At 39.3% G+C, this 17,981-nt stretch overlaps 2 protein-coding genes and 3 non-coding genes across 6 annotated transcripts; 1 reads left to right on the top strand and 4 right to left on the bottom strand.

Moving 5' to 3' along the window:
* Positions 1-348: 348 nt before the first annotated feature.
* Positions 349-422, bottom strand: trnai-aau (transfer RNA isoleucine (anticodon AAU)). The gene has a single exon. It is a non-coding gene; the product is annotated as a tRNA-Ile (tRNA).
* An 89-nt stretch (positions 423-511) lies between these two features.
* trnai-aau (transfer RNA isoleucine (anticodon AAU)) lies at positions 512-585 on the bottom strand. The gene has a single exon. It is a non-coding gene; the product is annotated as a tRNA-Ile (tRNA).
* A 73-nt stretch (positions 586-658) lies between these two features.
* Positions 659-732, bottom strand: trnai-aau (transfer RNA isoleucine (anticodon AAU)). The gene has a single exon. It is a non-coding gene; the product is annotated as a tRNA-Ile (tRNA).
* Positions 733-1,018: 286 nt separating this feature from the next.
* On the bottom strand, positions 1,019-5,178 carry LOC133151845 (dentin sialophosphoprotein-like). Of its 2 annotated transcripts, XM_061275225.1 has the most exons (9): positions 5,064-5,178; positions 4,772-4,826; positions 4,578-4,622; positions 4,303-4,362; positions 4,052-4,105; positions 3,940-3,966; positions 3,789-3,854; positions 3,582-3,644; positions 1,019-3,292 (listed from the first exon to the last, which is right to left on the bottom strand). In XM_061275225.1, exons 2-9 carry the CDS (start codon positions 4,823-4,825, stop codon positions 1,247-1,249), a joined length of 2,415 nt encoding a protein of 804 aa, XP_061131209.1. In that variant the 5' UTR covers position 4,826; positions 5,064-5,178; the 3' UTR covers positions 1,019-1,246. The 2 variants fall into 2 exon arrangements, with proteins under 2 accessions (XP_061131209.1, XP_061131210.1); XM_061275226.1 differs by lacking the exon at positions 3,582-3,644.
* On the top strand, positions 5,165-15,452 carry LOC133151846 (SPARC-like protein 1). The gene is made up of 11 exons (XM_061275227.1): positions 5,165-9,152; positions 10,867-10,922; positions 11,018-11,071; positions 11,151-12,047; positions 12,827-12,920; positions 13,264-13,385; positions 13,508-13,628; positions 13,703-13,839; positions 14,004-14,152; positions 14,266-14,414; positions 14,609-15,452. Exons 2-11 carry the CDS (start codon positions 10,869-10,871, stop codon positions 14,635-14,637), a joined length of 1,806 nt encoding a protein of 601 aa, XP_061131211.1. The 5' UTR covers positions 5,165-9,152; positions 10,867-10,868; the 3' UTR covers positions 14,638-15,452.
* The last annotated feature ends 2,529 nt before the right edge of the window (positions 15,453-17,981 follow it).

The raw sequence follows: 17,981 nt of genomic DNA, 5'->3' as shown, positions 1-17,981 counted from the left end.
ACTGAGCAACATCATAAAAATATTAGATAATACTTTAAAGTAATATTTTTTGTGTTAATAGTTTTAGTGCAAAAAAATGTGTGAAACTATACTTGTGAATTTATTTTAGTAATTGCAAAACAATTTATTTTAGTAGTGACCGAAGCGGAGTAAAATGAGTAGATTAGTGTAGGGGACCGGAGTTGGTGACCCCTAGATAAAAGTATATTCAATGTGTCCAAACAGTGGCAGCATTCTTGTATTTGGACTCCAAATACCCCTGGAAATGGACTCCAGTTATGATGTAATAGCTGTACAAAATCCATTTAATTATGATGGAAAATTTACAAAGTAATCCAAAAGTTTAAGTGGCCCGTACGGGGGTCGAACCCGCGACCTTGGCGTTATTAGCACCACGCTCTAACCAACTGAGCTAACCGGCCGCTGCATCGCTGATGTGTAACATTGGTTTCTATAGTCATTACCATTGACCGATTCCTAAAAAGCAATCGATACTCGGCAAAGGACTAATTGGCCCGTACGGGGATCGAACCCGCGACCTTGGCGTTATTAGCACCACGCTCTAACCAACTGAGCTAACCGGCCGCTATAGTCTTGATGTGTAACAACAATTACCATTGACCGAGTAAAAAAAGAATCTAATACGCAAAAGACTACATGGCCCGTACGGGGATCGAACCCGCGACCTTGGCGTTATTAGCACCACGCTCTAACCAACTGAGCTAACCGGCCACGGTAACCTCTGCGCGTAATTTTACTTTGTATACATTTATGACCGATGACGCGAAGGAATAATCCATTCCAGACAATGCAAAAGAACGCGATTTTGACGGCGTTAGCACCATGCTCGAACCAGATAAACCAGCCGGGCACCACGGTTCGGGCGCAGTTTTTGTTACGTCTATTTTTTACATGTGTTGTATGCCGGGGAACGGCATTCAGGAATATGCATTGTTTAGGTGGAGGCATAGTTTACTAGTTAACTGCTGCACGTTGTTGTAAGGATGACACAGGTAAATAAAAATTAAAGATTTATTTTTATAAGACAATTACAAAATGCAGTAAACTGTAGAGACACCAGGTGAAGAGAGGAGCAAAACATTATTTCAGTAAACACACATGATAACATTATGATGCCAATATCAAGATTCAGGAGTAGAAAAAATAGCTTATGTTCCACTTGTCACCACCAAACAGCATCTTCAACAGTCTTGCAGTTGATTTGGGAGACTTGCTTTATGTGAGGTCATCTTCTTCGCAGCTGTAACTCCATGACGTCTTCATCCGGCACCAAGAGATTGTCCACTGAGTAGTGAGCATCGTCGCCAATGTCCTGGAAAAAATACTCCTCACTTTCACAGCTTTCGTCCCCATCATTACAGTCTGTGGCTTTGCTTTGGTGGACCTCATTGCTTTCATGACTGTCGTCTTTGGCCTTACTAGTTTCACTGCTGTCACTGTCCTTGCTGGTTTCACTGCTTTCCTGACTACTGGTGTCACTGGATTCACCACTTTCCTGACTTTTGCTCTCTGTGGATTCGCTGCTTTTATGCCCGGTGATGTCGCTGGCCTTTGAGGTTCCACTGGATTCACTGCTTTCATGACTGCTAGTATCACTGGACTCACTGCTCTCATCACTAGTGGATTCCTTGTCCTTAGTGGTGCTTTCCGGACTGGTGGTCTCACTGGATTCACTGCTTTCATGCCCAATGATGTCTCTGGCATTACTGTTCTTACTAATGATGATTTCACTGGACTCACTGCTTTCATGACTGCTAGTGTCACTGGATTCACTGATGTCATTTTTTACATCACTGGTAATGCTGGTCTGAGTGGTTTCTTCACTGGTGCTCTCACTGCTGTCATTCACACTTACCAGCGAGGGCTTGACATCATAGTTGACCTTACTGATCTTGACTGCATCACTGGTTTCACTACTAGGAACATTACTGGCGTTTTTACTCTTATCTGCCTCCTTGCTTTCATTACTTGTACTGTCATCACTGCTTTCACTACTGGTCTCATCACTGCCCTTGCTGATCTGACCAGCTTCCCCACCATTGATTCCATTTTTGTAAATAACTCCACGAACCAAAGGGGCTTTGACGGCGTAACTTTTGTCATCGGTTAGACTTGACCCATTGCTGGTGCTCTCAGTAGACTCGCTGCTGTCACTGGCCTTACTAGTTTCCCTGACGTCACTAGCCACACTTTGATTGCTATCAGTACTGGTGCTGTTACTGGTCATGCTGGTCTCATCACTGCTGCTTTCACTGCTGCTGTCACTGCTGTCAGAGCTACTAATGGACTCAGTGCTTTCATCACTAGCACTTTCGCTGCTGTCCGTCTCAGTGCTTTCCTGACTTGCTTCACTGCTTTCACTACTGGTGTCGTTTCTGGCCTCACTGCTGGGTCCATTAGGCCCGTTGTCGGTCTGACCAAGTTCCTCAATGATACCCCCGCGTTTGTAAATAACTTCACTTACCAATGAGCTCTTGATGGTATAATTTTTGTCACTGGTCTGACTTGATCCATTACTGGCGCTCTCATTGGACTCGCTGCTATCACTGATGTCGCTAGTCACATTCTTGTTGTTGTCATTACTCGTAATATCCTTGGTCTGAATGGTTTCTTGACTGGTGCTCTCACTACTGTCAATCACATCGCTTACCAATGAGGTCTTGACGGCATAGCTTACTTCACTGACCTTAACTGTCTGATGGCTTTCACTTCTGGGGCTGGGGCTATCCTCGGCGGATTCGATGCTTTCATCACTGGCACTCTCGCTGCTGTTGCTTTCACTGCTTTCGCTACTAATGTTGTCGCTGCTTTCACTGCTCTCGCTGCTCTCGCTGCTCTCGCTGCTTGTTCCGTTATTACCCGTTAAGGTCTGACCAGGTTCCTCATCGTTGCTCTCACTGCTGTAAATAACTTTCAGTGGGCTCTTGATGGTATAACTTTTGTTGTCAGGTTGACTTGGTCCATCATTGTCACTTTTGGTGGTTTCATTGCTGTCACTGCTGGTGGCCTCACTGCTCTCGGTGCTATCTTTTTTTGAATCGTGGACGCTCTGATTGGATTCATTGCTGGCGCTGTCACTGCTGTCAGTCTCGTCACTGGCTTCATTGCTTTCGCTACTGCTGCTCTCATCACTGTCAACAGTGTCAGCCGCGTCGCCAGCGATGCTGACTGTGTCCCCGTCCTTGCTGGTGGTGTCGCTGATGTCAGCTGCGTGCTGCGCTGACTGACTTACGACTTGGTTGTCAGAACTCACAGAAGCTGGATTCAAACTCTGAGAAAAAAAAGAAGCAAAAAAAAGAAGCCTTTAGCTATTTCTTTTCACCAGTAGCTTAATTTCAGTGTGCCACCATGTGGCTTGCATGCACACTCGCAGAGTCAGCTGCATCCATCCATTTTCCATGCCCCATGTCATTTAAGTTTTGCGTAGTCTGTAGGCTTAAAAAGTCCCCAATGCAAAAAAAATGTGAGGGTAATTTTTCAAAACTCCAAAAGAGCAAGTGAAAAGAATACATCTTGGAATTATGCCTTTACTACATTAAGTCATATATAGAGTAAATTACCCGTTGGTACTGTTGCATAAAATACTGATAGGATTGTGGATCATAAGAACCTTCACTCTGAGCCTGAGAGAAATGAACAGAGAGGCATTCAATAATACTCTGAACCATCTCCATTATTGGGCATGTTCTTTTGATTAAAAAAGCTAGAGGAACATCTCAAAATTGTGCCTTCAATGCAAAAAAACATAGTTATATTCAGTACATTACCTGCTGGTAGTATTGGTATAAGTACTGCTGATAAGACTGTTGATCATATGAGCCTCCAGCTTGAGACTGAAAGAAATTAACAGGGACATTTAATGATATTCTTCGACAATTTAAAAGTTCATCACTGTCAACTATGGGCAAAAACGCTCACCTGATGTTGCTGATTTTCTTCAGAGCTCTAAAACCCACAGAAAATAGAATATCTCAATATGATGCCTTTAGCAACAGAAAATCATAATTTAGTCACTTGTCGAGTAAAATACCTGCTGGTGGTTCTGGTAGGGGGAAGGTTGATGGGATTGTGGATTATCCAGAGACTGGGAGAAATGAACACAGAAAACAGGAGACCTTTAATGGTATTTTTGAACATCAACATAATAACTGCTGTGTTCTTCTGAGGGACCCATACAATGCACATTTTTTGGTTTTGTTATTCAAAGCGCCCCCAATAAGAGAAAACAAATCTCAAAGATTTGCAAATGACATAAAATCATATTTAAGTGAGGTAAATTACCTGCTGAGGGTAAGTGGAATGTTGAATGGATTGTGGAACATGTGAACCACCAGTTTGAGACTAAAAGGAATAAACAGGGAGGGACATTTAATGATACTTTTCAACATCAACATCAACATCATTACGCTGGTGCATTCTTTGAATATTTGTTGCTATAAGCTGCAGACGAAGAGTTCGAAGTGCAGACGATATAATAACTGCACCATTAGTTTAATGATGTGCTGGGTTTCCAGTGTGGAATGAATTAAAAGAAAAGACAAAAAAAAAACACTCACTGATTCACTTGATTCACTTGACTCTGTGACGCCATTAAATGAAATCTGTCCAAAAGAAAAAAGAAAATGACATTTGTTTTCACTGTATGTGATTTTTTAAAAGCTGTATAGCATCACATAGAAAGAACATTTTAGTTCAATGATAGCCAATAATTGTAAAACTGTAAGTAATCATTGTACTTGTATATACTCACAGGTTTGGCAAATATAGCCCCGATAAGGCAAATTACTAGTCCGATGACCTTCATTCTGTAAAACACATGTATTTCACGTTACTATAAAGCTAGATCATACTCATACAGAGAGACAAAATAGTTCAGATGTGAGCATAATCATCATTTTTACAATCATTGTTAGCGATAACTCAAATTAAAAGCAGATGTTTGCATGCAAATAGCTAAAAAGACATTACATATTCTGTGTAAAGAAAAAGGCAAACACATTTAACTTACTGAAAAGACACAAAGTAAATATATTCAATATTACCTGAGTAGAAGTAATCAAAGCTTAATGGAGAATCTTTGATGAAAAGCTGTCAGAGCTTCAGTTTATATGTGACAGCGAGCAGGAGAAGCGTGAGTGGCAAGCTTGTAGTTGGGACGTACTGCAGGAAACCCCGAGCTACTCTATATATGCAAACCAAATTATGCTTTTGTTACATCACTTCCTTCCGGATTTCTCCTCTATGGACACGCCAAGATGTATTTGTGTCAGCAATCAAGCTCAAAACACATTTTGGCGGGACGGTGCTGATTACACACACAAACCACAAAACAGACACCACAAACGCACACACACTCACATGCACGCACACATAGATTTTCCTTGAAACCAAAAAAAAAGTTCTTACACTTCAAACCAAGTGTCATAAAGTATGAAGGGACTTGACAAGTCCAGATGTGTAAACCAAAAAATTGTTCCACAGACAGACATACAGATACTTTAGATACTGTAGAACTGGGGTGTCAAATTTATTTTTGTCGCGGGCCGCATTGTAGTCATAGTTTCCTTTGGAGGGCCACGATGATTGTCAACCCAAATAAATGCATGAACGCTTCATATTATATATAGTCTAAGCTACAAAACAAAATCTTTCTCAAATCAGACTATTAAAAATTGTTCAAATATATTAAAAAAATATTATTTTTAAAAGTGAAGACAATTTGCAATTTTAGTAATGTCACATGAATTTGAGTTGTCTTTGCGGGCCACATAAAATGATGTGACGGGCCGTATCTGGCCCCCGGGCCTTGAGGTTGACACGTGCGCTGTAGAAGATGGACGGATGGATGGATGAATGGATGGATGGACGGACGAACGGATGGATAGATGCAAACTGAATTTTAAGTTACACAGCCCCCTCCCTTGTCATAATTACTATAAGGTTTGTGTTCGCCCCTTTGTGGTTAAAAAAAAAAAAAAACTCTCCCACTCAGAGCGGAAGAGTTCCTTAGATGAGGTAATACTTGTTTCCTGTTGACTTACATCACCACTTGAACCAAAACTGCTGTCTGTCCATGATAATTGAGTCCAGTAGACAGTCTAATTCCTTTATAATTATTTTTGTCTAATTTTCGTGCTGCAGTATTACCTTGTCTCTACGACATCATTGTGTATTGTACTTTAACTTTATCTGCCCCCAACATTCCAGCCTGCAGATCTCATCAGATTATTATAGTATGGTTAATTAACCATCATTATGACTTAATTTGCATAAGCAATTACAGGAACAATGAATATTAGTGCTGCAGCCATTGAATATTTCAATATATTGATATCCTTTTGAAAATTGTATTGAATGAGTATTGCATACGAAAAACACGTATTATTGCTTTGTTAAAGAAAAGAAATGAGACAAGAAAAAAACAAATCAATTCACTTAATTATGAGTGAACCATTAGTTTCCATTTTTGGTCATAATTTTCAATTGTTCACTATTTTCTCCTCAAAAAACATTAGTAAATGAGATTTGGGGCTATAGGATAATTCGACATCAGGAACACATAAAAAATATTCTGTATTATATCTCAGTTTTTTTTTTAACCATTATTCTTTAAACATGAGCCCAAATCATAATTTAATTATGTAACCCATTGTAAATAAGAAATAGTTTGTCATGATATAACCGTAGCCTGTTTTTGGAGCTATGGGATTGGTCTGTGGAAGTAAGATATGTCGGCTACTGAAATAAAGAGGTGAACGTTTCCTGCTTGAGGCTTGTAAAAGTTTCCCGGCTGTCCATATATGGTCTGGCTTTAAATAAAACGAAAGAATTCCTTGTTTAACCTCCTTGGAGTTTGGCTATGAACAAGAAACATGTAATTAGGTTGGGGATGTTCACAAAAGTCTGGAGCGCTTTGCAAACCACAGCCGCCACTCGGTGTCCTGCTTTAGAAAAGGGCGGAGTGAGGCGAGGTTGATTGATGCTTGTTGTGGCACGCAGACATGCGGTTTACTATGTCTGTGTGTTCCCCGTGTGGTTCTATGAAGTTGAGTGACGCGATGACCTTGGCAGTCAGTTTATATATTTGTGAATTTACGCAAGGGAAATAACTTGAGGCGAGTGAACATTTGCCACGGACTTGACTTCTTCGATCACCTGTTGGTTCAATGCATTAGGCAGACAAATCATATGAATAATGAATGCCAGCACTCTAAACAGCAAAAGAAAAACACTTGATCCTAATATGCAATATGGATAAAAGACTGTTGCATTGATTGAGAAGTTAGAATAAATACTGAGCATCTGCAAGCACAGAGAGAACATACAAACTCCACACAGGAAGTCTGGAGCTGTGATTCGACCTTCGAACTGTCGACAGACACGCTAACAAGCGGCCATATCAAGATAATTTTGCCAACATCTATTTTCAATCATGTGTAAACAAGGTCTAAATAGGGTCCATTTATCATGGGTTTCACAACCTGCACTTGTTTGACATGAGACTGTTTGTGTTCTGTCCAGTGACCAACGTTATGCGTTTTTGAGTGAGGTGAAGAGAATGATGACATCCAGGCTCTTGAATTCCTGCATCAATGTCACATCAGGTGTGATCTTTCATGGGGGCCCTCGCTTGACCCCAAAATGGTCTTTTTATGTCATTTTGTTTGACCCAACCGCATCCTGTTTGGCGTTTTGAAGCCGTGGTTGGTGGTGCCCTTTTCTTGAGCCATGATTATGCAGAAAGATTGAATCTGAACCTCAAGGACCTCAAATTGACCCAGAAAGTAGGGGGTAATATTTTCAGTGACGGCCAAATTTTAGGAACTTGAACTGATTTTAAGATTTTAAGCAATCTGTGTGTCGCGACTCGTCCTCGGTTGTTTTATTATGCGTAGGTTGTCATGGTTTCTGTGTACTCGCCCCTCCCTTCCTGTGTCTACTCACAATCCATGTATTAATCACAGTCACCTTCCTCTCGTTACCTTTCTCGTATTTAAGTCGTGTCTGCGTGTGACTTCCTGTCGGATCGTTTTTGTTTGCTGTCTCCGTCCCACATCTTTGTTTGTCTGTCTGTTTCTGTCGGCCGGTTAGTCCAGTAATTGTTTTGTCATGTCGTTAAGTTATGTTCGTTTGCCGGTTCTGTTGGTTTGTTCCCCTCATCCTCCCTTCCAACTACCTTTTCCCTCAATAAACCCTGGTCTAAGCTGCGTTTGTTCGCCCTGCTCGACTAATTCCGTGACACTGTGGTGGGTAACAAAAGAATAAATTTGATAAATTATAAATATATGACTAAAGATACTTGATAAATGTCAACTGAAGCCCATATTGTTTGTGAACATTTTAACAGAATGGTGAATTTCATGTTTTAGGGCGATCCAAGAGGCAAACATTTCTGAGTGAGTACGGCAAAATAAAAGGAGGAACATGCTTTTCTTCCTTGGACAGGTTTCATGCATATGTATCATTTTGTGCTTATGGTACTTAGAATGTCCAATAAAATGTGTTCTCTGCTTTGAAGCCATTCATAGAGAACTGTGGCCGACTGAGTACTGTCTGGGGAACCAAATCCAGACCTTGTGTCAGCACCTTGGTCAAAGGAACTGGCCGGAAATGAACTTTCATGTGTTTGGAATGTGGAAGCCGAGAACATCCACAGAGGCTAGCACATGGAATTGTCACACTGAAAGACCAAAACTCAGTTTTTAAGAGCAATTGGGAAACTAGAATTGAAACAAACATTCGGCCTGCTGCCATGTCTCGAAAATTCAGCGTGGATTGACTTACTTATTGCTGGCCTTGTGTTGACACCTTGTCTGCTTCTCCCAGTTGAGATGTGTCTGGATTTGAATTCCAGCTCCATTCTAGAGTTGGTTTTAACGAGAGTTTGAATGATGTTCACAGATCTGTGCCCTGTGATCCACTGGCGCCAAGCTGAGGGCCACTGGACCCCAACCCATTTGTCAAAATGTTGGCGTGACTGACCCATTGTGTGTGTGTGTGTGTGTGTGTGTGTAGTGTTTGTAGAGTTTGATCCTCGTGTGGAATACAAAAGGACTTTTCCCAGGTTGAGCAGAGGCACATACACTAATGCGCTTGTGCAGGATTCTCGTTCTTCCAGCAACTTATCTCAGGTATTATTTCATCACGTACTGATGTTTTATACTCTGATTGCTAATTTGTGAATTAATATGTTCTTTAATTAATACACATTTATTGTAGGTCTTGCTGGTGTGCTTGTGCCTCTCATAGCCAAAGTTGAGCGTTGATTATTATACTCAGATACTTTGGGATTTCTGTGTCGAGGTAATGACTACTGCTATATATAAACTACAAGTCAGTTGTCTAGACAAAAATTGTGAAAACGTGCATGTTAAGGTATTCAGTGTCTGAGAATTACTCAAGTGTGGACTAGTTATATAATGAAGCCACCGAAACCAGTACATAGTTCACACCATTTATTTTACCCATATATCAATGTGGCAGATGTTCTAGCAGGCAGACACTTTACAGTAATTGCGGCTTGAAGAATTGACATTTATTACCAGAGTTAATTAGGTTGAGAAATTCCCTCAACTAAATAATGCCACAAATGAAAGCTTAAAATACACTGTCTAGACTCGGGGTTGGCAAGGAATAGGCCAGGGGTCGGCTATGGACCATTTTTTTTTAATCCATTTTGCTGATTTTTTTACGTTATCGACAGGCTTCTAATATTTGTTTAGTCAATAAAACAATTTCTCAATGAAATTGGTCAAATAAGCACATTTACAGTATTCATTTTCCAATTTAAATGATTTTGTATATACTAATAATTTACCCGGCTAATTTGCAAAAACTATTTTACATATATATTTGAGATTTAATTAAATAATTTATTTCTTTAATAATACAATATACTAAAGAATATTAGTAAAATAAATAACTTTACATTTTGCTGGCGTACTAAAAACGCTTATGTCAAAGTTTGGTCAATTAAATATTTTTTTCACAGATTTATACTACAATATTGTTTAGTCCCCATAAGTGTGTTATTTTTGCAAATTATTATTATTTTTTTAATTCTTGACCGCCCACGGCTAACAATATTGGTAAAATATACCTCCTCCCACCCTTCTTAAAAATTTAACATTAAATTAAAAAAAATAAACAATTCAACAACAGCCCATGAACACAAATATATACCAACACCAACAGCTCATTTCATAAGTATTTTTTACATGTCTAAAGAATGAATAGGATGAAACGTGTATGACCAAGTTTAAAGAAAAAGAAGTTAATTTTTTTTGGACTAATCAACATTTTGAACGCAGTTGCCAAAACGATAAATGACAAAGTGTGTCCACACAACTTGTATTGCAAGCATTACAAAAGTATGAAGAAAAGTGAATTTCTCTATCTATATATATGAAAGTACCAAATAAAATAATTCTTATACAATATTTGCACACATTGTAGCCATGCATTGACTTTAACTGCATGGGTTAACTGGACCAATCCAGAGTCCCTTGGTTCCCAGGGAACAGACCCGCTAATGTCTGCTTTGCTTCTGCTCTGCAACAACAACAAAAAACGACTGTGGACTTAGTCTACTTTTTTCCAGTCTGGTAGTCACTTCATGTTTACTTTAGCTTTAAAAGTGAGGCCCGCTACCATGATGATGGGGGACGGCTTTGCACACAAATTAAATCAAATATGTGGAATGAAAAGTATTTGACGGTTTTGAAATCTGTCTATGTGGTTTGTTGCTAATAATTGTCATTTAAAACATTTCATTGTCATTTTGTCCATAGTGATTGATGGAAATATAATTTGTATTTTCTTGTTTGTTTTGTTATATTGTTTTAGGCATGAGGGCCTGCATAGTACTTATTTGCCTTGTGGCTGCAGTATTCCCTTTATCTGTGAGTAGGAAAGTAATTTTGCAGACAATTGAATGAAGTTTTTAAATACACAATATACAATATACAGAACTATTAACATTTGTAATTTTATACAGGTAGAAAATAATCGTCATGGAAAACATAGGACTTCGCACAAGGCCAAGGAAAAGGTAAAGTACTCTTTTAATGATTTTCCTTTTCCGAATATAATCTAAATTATTTTATTTATTTTGGTCTTGCTCAAATAAGGACATTGCCATTGAGGAGGCCAACGAGGCACCAGTCTTACCCACTTTAGTGGCTGTTGAAGAGGGCAACCACGAACAGGAAGAAGGAGAAGCGAGCGCAGAAGATGACTCTGCCGCCGAGAAAAAGAGCAGCCACTCTGAGATGACAAAAAGTGAGGCGGTCCTCTTGAGTGAGGAGGAACTGGTGGACCTTCTCAACAAGGAAGAGGATGAAGCAGAAAAAACAGAGATGGATAAAGAAGTGACCACAGGTCCAGATGAAAAGGAGTTCAGACAAACAGAAGTGCAAGAGGAGAAATTGGCAATGATGGAAGATGAGCGGGTTAAAAATGAGACTGGGGAAGGTGGTGAAATGTTAATGAAAAAAAGCCAAGACTCTGAAGTGGAGATGCAAAGCAAGAAAAATGACGAAGAATCTTTAGGAGAAGACAATGTTGCTTCTTTGGAAGAATCTGAAGGCAGCTCAGAGTCCAAGATAATATCAAATCTTGACTATGCTGGTGATAGCGCAATTATGCCATCTCTAGCCAAAGTGGAAGACCACACAGGAGAAATAACGTCTGTTTCTAAATCCGATATCAAAGAGGATAAATATGCTGGAGTCATAGATGACGATGTAACAGAATCTCAAGTATCGTCAAGTCAGGTTCAAATCCAAGACAAGGCAAAAGACTCGGAGACGCAGATGGCTGGAAAGAATGAGGAGAAAAGTAATGTTGAGAGTAGAGATGATGCCAGTGAAAAAACAAGCAGACCAAAGAAGAACCAAAGAACAAGGAAGCACTCACCACAAAGGGAGGAAAATCAAGATGAACATGAACAGAGCCAAGAGACTCCTCATGAGACTCACAATCTCAACACAGTTCAGAAGGCAAAAAGGAGAAGAGCAGGACAATGGGTATGGCACACATGGAGGAACCTCCAAAGCTGAACACAATCATTTCGATGAAGCTTTCATGTGGAAAATTCAAAAACTGACTTTTTTAAAAAGTGAATTAATTTATTCTGTAACATTCATAAACATTATTTTATACCAAGAATTCTCGATGGTGTAGTACAAGTACTACTAGTTTTGAAATACTTACAACTGTGTTAATGGTCGTGGTGGAACGGATAATCATTTTTCGCAGAAAACTCATGATGGAGAAATTCTCCATTTCAATTTGTGACTTTTCTCAATTTATGGGCCATCTGGTCTTCGCAAATAGGGGATTTCACTCTCATATTTCAGTACAGCCTTAATGTTCAACATTTACATTATGTTATTGTGGCTTACAATATCATTGCATACACTCGAAATGCATCTAATTTGAAACGAACACATAGGCCTACTACTTCACTGTAATTCAGTCATCATGGTGGTATTTGGAAAGCTAAGTGTTTTTAGGAGCTACTTAATGTAAAAAGCTTTAACCACAATTTTAAAAAATCACCTTTTGAAGACAGAAAGATGTTTGTAGGGTGATACTGGCATCTAGTGTTTTTTTTATGATTATTTCTGGAAGGGTAGTATTGCTGCCCTCAAGTGGCGCAAAAAGTAATTACGTGTCCATCGAGGAGCTCCTAAAGTAAAAATGTGACTAAATGTGGTTTAGTTGCAATAGAAGTAGAGTAAAGATTCACAAACCCCTCTATGTTTGCAAACATTTGAATATTTCCCCATATTTCATCCTACAGGGCTCTTTAGTAGGTGTGAACCCAGTGCAGATAAGGGCCAAGGTGGATCTCTACCCGAGTGCCAGGTCCGCTCCTGCCCCAGAAGCCCCTCCTGGTTGGTTTCTGCCAAAACAGCGGCATTCTCTACAGTCTACATTGACCCAATCACTAAACCAACAGTCTCGCAATCTGCTGACGGGCGCATTTAACTAAAACTTCAGCATTAGCAGCCATTCTTGCTTCATGATTGCAAGCAAAACACAGCTCTAGCAGCTTAAGAGCTGAATGCGGGCACATCAGGTTGAATTTAGTCACTGTACAAGCTTGAGAGGCGATGGTATGGCACAGTGGTGCTTTTGAGTAATAGCTCACTGGATTTTCAGCAATCGACACTGAATTAAAGCATTGAATGACATCATTGAGTCAAGTGCAATTAATGTTTTTTTTGTTTGTTTCAGATCTATGCGATAATTTCCGCTGCAAGCGTGGAAAAATGTGCATACTTGATGAAGATAAAAAGCCAAATTGTGTCTGTCAGGAACCCTCTCAGTGTCCTTCTAGTTTGAATGAGTTTGATCATGTAAGTATGAAACACACAATTTGTGTTTTTTGTCCAACCACATTATTTAATACAAGTAAACTGGACTGTGAAGCAGACAAGATAAACAGTCTATATCGCTCATTGTGATTTAATTTCTGAAGGTTTGCGGTACGGACAATAAGACGTACAACACTTCGTGTGAACTCTTCGCCACTAAATGCAAGCTGGAAGGCACTAAGAAGGGACACAGGCTTCATCTGGACTACACAGGACCATGCAAATGTGAGAGAGTGTCAATATTTTACATCAAACTTATGGATGGATGACCTTTTTTTTTTCTTTTTTGTCTTGCTTAGTGATACCTCCATGTGAAGACACAGAGCTGGTCCAGTTCCCGTTGCGAATGAGGGACTGGCTGAAAAATGTGCTGCTGCAGCTTTATGAACATGACTACGTGTCCCCCGGCTACCTCACTTCCAAGCAACGATTCAAAGCGCGTTTAACTTTTTGTTTTATTTCAAAAACTTTCATTGCTGCAATTTCTATCCTTCTAGTTCTCTGAACTTAACATATATTTCATCATAAACCACAATAGCAAAAACAAACAACAATATATAAAACACAGATGTGAAGTTGTTTGGTCTTTTTCATACGTAGGTGAAGAAAATCTATGAGAACGAGCGACGTCTTCATGCTGGTAATCACTCGGTCGAACTATTGGTTCAAGACTTTGAGAAAAACTACAACATGTACATTTACCCAGTGCACTGGCAATTTGCTCAACTGGACCAACACCCCTCTGACAGGTATACGTTTTAAGGAACTACTGTATATGATCAACATTTATTCCCTTCAACAAAGGAAAGCACAAAAATGAGATTACATACTGTGAACATATTTAACGGTCTCTCTTGTACAGAATCTTGTCCCACTCAGAACTGGCCCCGCTCAGAGTCCCTCTGGTACCTATGGAGCACTGCACCTCTCGCTTCTTTCAAGAGTGTGATGCCGACAAGGACAAGCAGGTCTCACTTACTGAGTGGACTTCTTGTTTTGGCATCAAGAATAGTAAGATCACACAACACATGCCAATTTGAAACGAGTAAAGAAGGTCTTTGAGAAGAGAGAAAAAAAAAAAAAAACTTTAATGAAATTATTGAGAGAGCGCTTGCTACACACTAAGTAATTGATTTATTGGCTGCTTAGGACTTGATCCATATTTTTTGTTAATTTCAAATGCCAATAATTTTGTCTTTCCACAGATGACATTGATGTCAACCTTCTCTTCTAAGTTCACTTTGTGGCTCACTAATGGATACAAGTTGGCAGATGCTCCAAAATACAACTGTTTGAGCATGGCACGCATTTTACCCCAGTAATCGATTAATCAGGGGTTGGGCTGGACCTTTTAACTTTCCTCTAACTAATATTGTGTCTTACTCATTTAAAATAATCTATAAGAAATAACAAATCTAGGCTTTCAACTGTGGGGAAGACCATTTTCTGTTCTAGCATGACTAAGCTTTACTGCAGAATATTTTTTGCAAAGCAGTCCCTCACGCCAGCTTCACAAGTATGAACAGACCAAAATGAGCACAAATTCCAACATCTGTTTTTCGCTGCAAAGAGCAGTCGCTACTTTCTTTACTTTTTATGTATGTAATGACCTAGCATCTTATTACCTATGAGAAAAACATCCTTTATTTTCTTCATTTCATTCTATTCTGTTTTACATGTATTTTGTTAGTGGACAATGTATTACATGGTAGGCTTCTTAATTACTGTAATTGTCATTGAATAGATTTTGCAGTGTCACTAAGAATGGAAAATTATTTCTGTCAACTATGCAACTTACCTTAGAAGCTGTTTATTTTTGCAATCATTAAAAGCTGAATGGAACACACGTTGTGTTGGTACATCATGTTGGTGAATCCACATTGACTCATGTACATACATCAAAAATTAATGCGGTAATTGCAGGTTTTGTTTGTGGCTCAAGTCTCAAGAGGCTGCAATGCCATCAGAATCAATCCTAAAAATTCTAAGCAGTGTCCAGTTGATTGCAGTAACATGCAAACCTAAAACACGATGGCAAAAGTTTGCGATGGTGACCCCGCTTCATATAAGCAGAGACAGGCAATCAGCTCTTCATCTGCTGCTGCATTGATAAAGAATGTCTTGGTAATGCTGGAATCTGCTTTGTCCTCAGGACGTGCTGAGACATATCTTAACAGAAATAGACCAGCTCCAGGAATCAGTGACAACCATATTGCGCAAATATTGACCCAACTTAGAGGATGGCAGCACAAACTTTCTGGTAGAATTCCCCAGCAGGATGGAACCTCTCAAGTGGGCCAAACAGGACCTGATGGGCCAAAGCAACTGGTTGCAGCAGCCCATGCTGGGGAAGGCCCACAGGTGAATTGCTGGACACATGGAGATCTCAGTATTCGCTGGTAGCGGGAAGGCGGACACTAAAAATCAGGAGTCAGTGGGGGATAGCAGCTCGCCAAAGGAGGATGCAATCACTCGCCACGAGGATGACTATGAGGGCAGAAGATGAAAAGCAAGAAAGCTCCAGGGCACTGAGGAAAAGATGACTCCTCTCAAAAGGAAGCATTCTACGTTTTCTCAATACAATATGCTTTGTGAGTCATTGTGATGATGACTAATACGAAAATGTTAGCCTCACAATATGATTGCTAAAGTAATTTTTGAACATTTATGGGGGCGAAAAATGTCAACAAATTCAGCAGAATCCAATTTCTAAACGGACAAGAAAATAGTATCTTTGCTCAATGAAATCATGTAAAGACTGGATTAAACAATTTCTGGATCTCATTGACAGAAACGCAGCGTACTGGCTCCTTGAATTGTGTTTTGTACAAATGACAAAAAGCAAGCAAATGTCCATCTACGTCTCAAGAAAGCATCCAAAAATATTCTTTACCAAAGGTGTCTTTGTTACTAATCTTCTACCATGTTTGAAAAAGGGACATTTTTAAAGTTCATATAAAAAACACCACAGAAAAATCTACTGTGCAATTGTATTTTTTCATAATTTAACCCTCGAGGACTTTGACACCCGTATTGTACTGTAATGTACTGTATTGTGGGTGAATGACATCATTGGGGTAAGTAATTGTCCTTGGAATTGAAAAGTGGATTATCTAAGTGCAATGTCCTAATAGTTGGAATGGTGTGTATCAGTCATTTGTTCCAATCAAAGCTTCATTACTGCTTCCATGATAAAACATTTTCTCCCGACATAAGAAAGAGCAGCACTTTTTCCTGTTTCTGTGTCAAAATTATGCTCTTAAGTAGAGCGTGTCCAAATTGCTCCACCATTCTTAAATGTTACGAGGTTTTGTTGCGACCATTTCCGTGAGAAAGTAAGCTCACATACTCAGTAAATCATTTGGCAAAAAAATATGCACAGGAATACTTAAAAAAAAAAAAAAAAACTATTTTAATCAGAATGGGAATAACATACAGCTATACTCCACTAGACAAGGAATCAGCAAACAAAAAATCACCTTCGTCTTGTGCTATCAAAGGAAGCCCAAAAAAGAAATTTTCCTGTTTTTTTTCCCCACATCAGAAAAGGCTTGGCTGCTCTGTAAAACAGCAGCACATAATTACAGACATAAATACATTTAAAGAAATTTACGACACTCTATACAGCGAGAGCTTAAAATACTAAACGAATTAGTAAAGAGTGCTCACTTAGCATGATGACTTGCAGGAAGTTTTCAATCATTTTTAGAGGCAGGCACATAGCACTCATTGAATCCAGATGCCTTGTGCACTAATCTATTGTGTTACTGTTGTAAACAATATGAACTGATGCCATGGGGAACATCATCCATGTGTTATTGGGAGAGCACACCTTTTCCCAAAATGGACTTACCTCATTGAAATTGAAGAGGGATACATTTTGGTTCATGTTGAGATCTCAACGTCCAAATAAAACTGCAGTTAGAGCCCATCTGTGAGCTGTGTTCTCAAGATACACGTGCACACACACACACAAAATATCTGCAGAGAAACAACACATAATTCTATGTATCCACTTGTGAGATATTCCGAAATAATAATGCAGCATTTGTTGATACAATGCTGGCTTTGTTCTCACCTGTAGCACTTGTCGGCCCAATCTGGCTTTTCAGCGGCTGCTCTTCAGAATGAAAACAATGTGTCCTTTCATCACTTCTTTCCAATGACACCACCTTCATGTGCTCAAATGAAAAACATTGTATACCATAATATCATATTGTGATCGAGGGTATATTTAAGAGTGAGCGACTTCAAATAATAAGGAACAAATACATAAAGATGAAGACAGTCCTACAAGATGATTTTCTTTTCAAGCCCAGTTAACACTTAATGCTAACTTTCCTAAGCTAATATGATGCACATTTTTCACAATTTAAAACAGTTCCCAGATGTCTGAATAAAATATGACAATGTTTTGTCAATATGCACAAAGGATTGAGGATTTCAGTACATTTAACAGTCACTTGTCATACCGGTTGAAATCACTCTTTTGTTTCCATGGTGACCAGGGGGCAGAGCTTGGGCATGTGATATGCGAGCAACAACACAGTTTATTCACTTTTAACAAAATCACAGGCC

Source organism: Syngnathus typhle, linkage group LG3, assembly GCF_033458585.1.
Source record: "Syngnathus typhle isolate RoL2023-S1 ecotype Sweden linkage group LG3, RoL_Styp_1.0, whole genome shotgun sequence".
NCBI lineage: Eukaryota > Metazoa > Chordata > Actinopteri > Syngnathiformes > Syngnathidae > Syngnathus > Syngnathus typhle.
The sequence above is the reverse complement of the archived record's forward strand: the minus strand, read 5'-3'. Positions and strand labels throughout refer to the sequence as shown.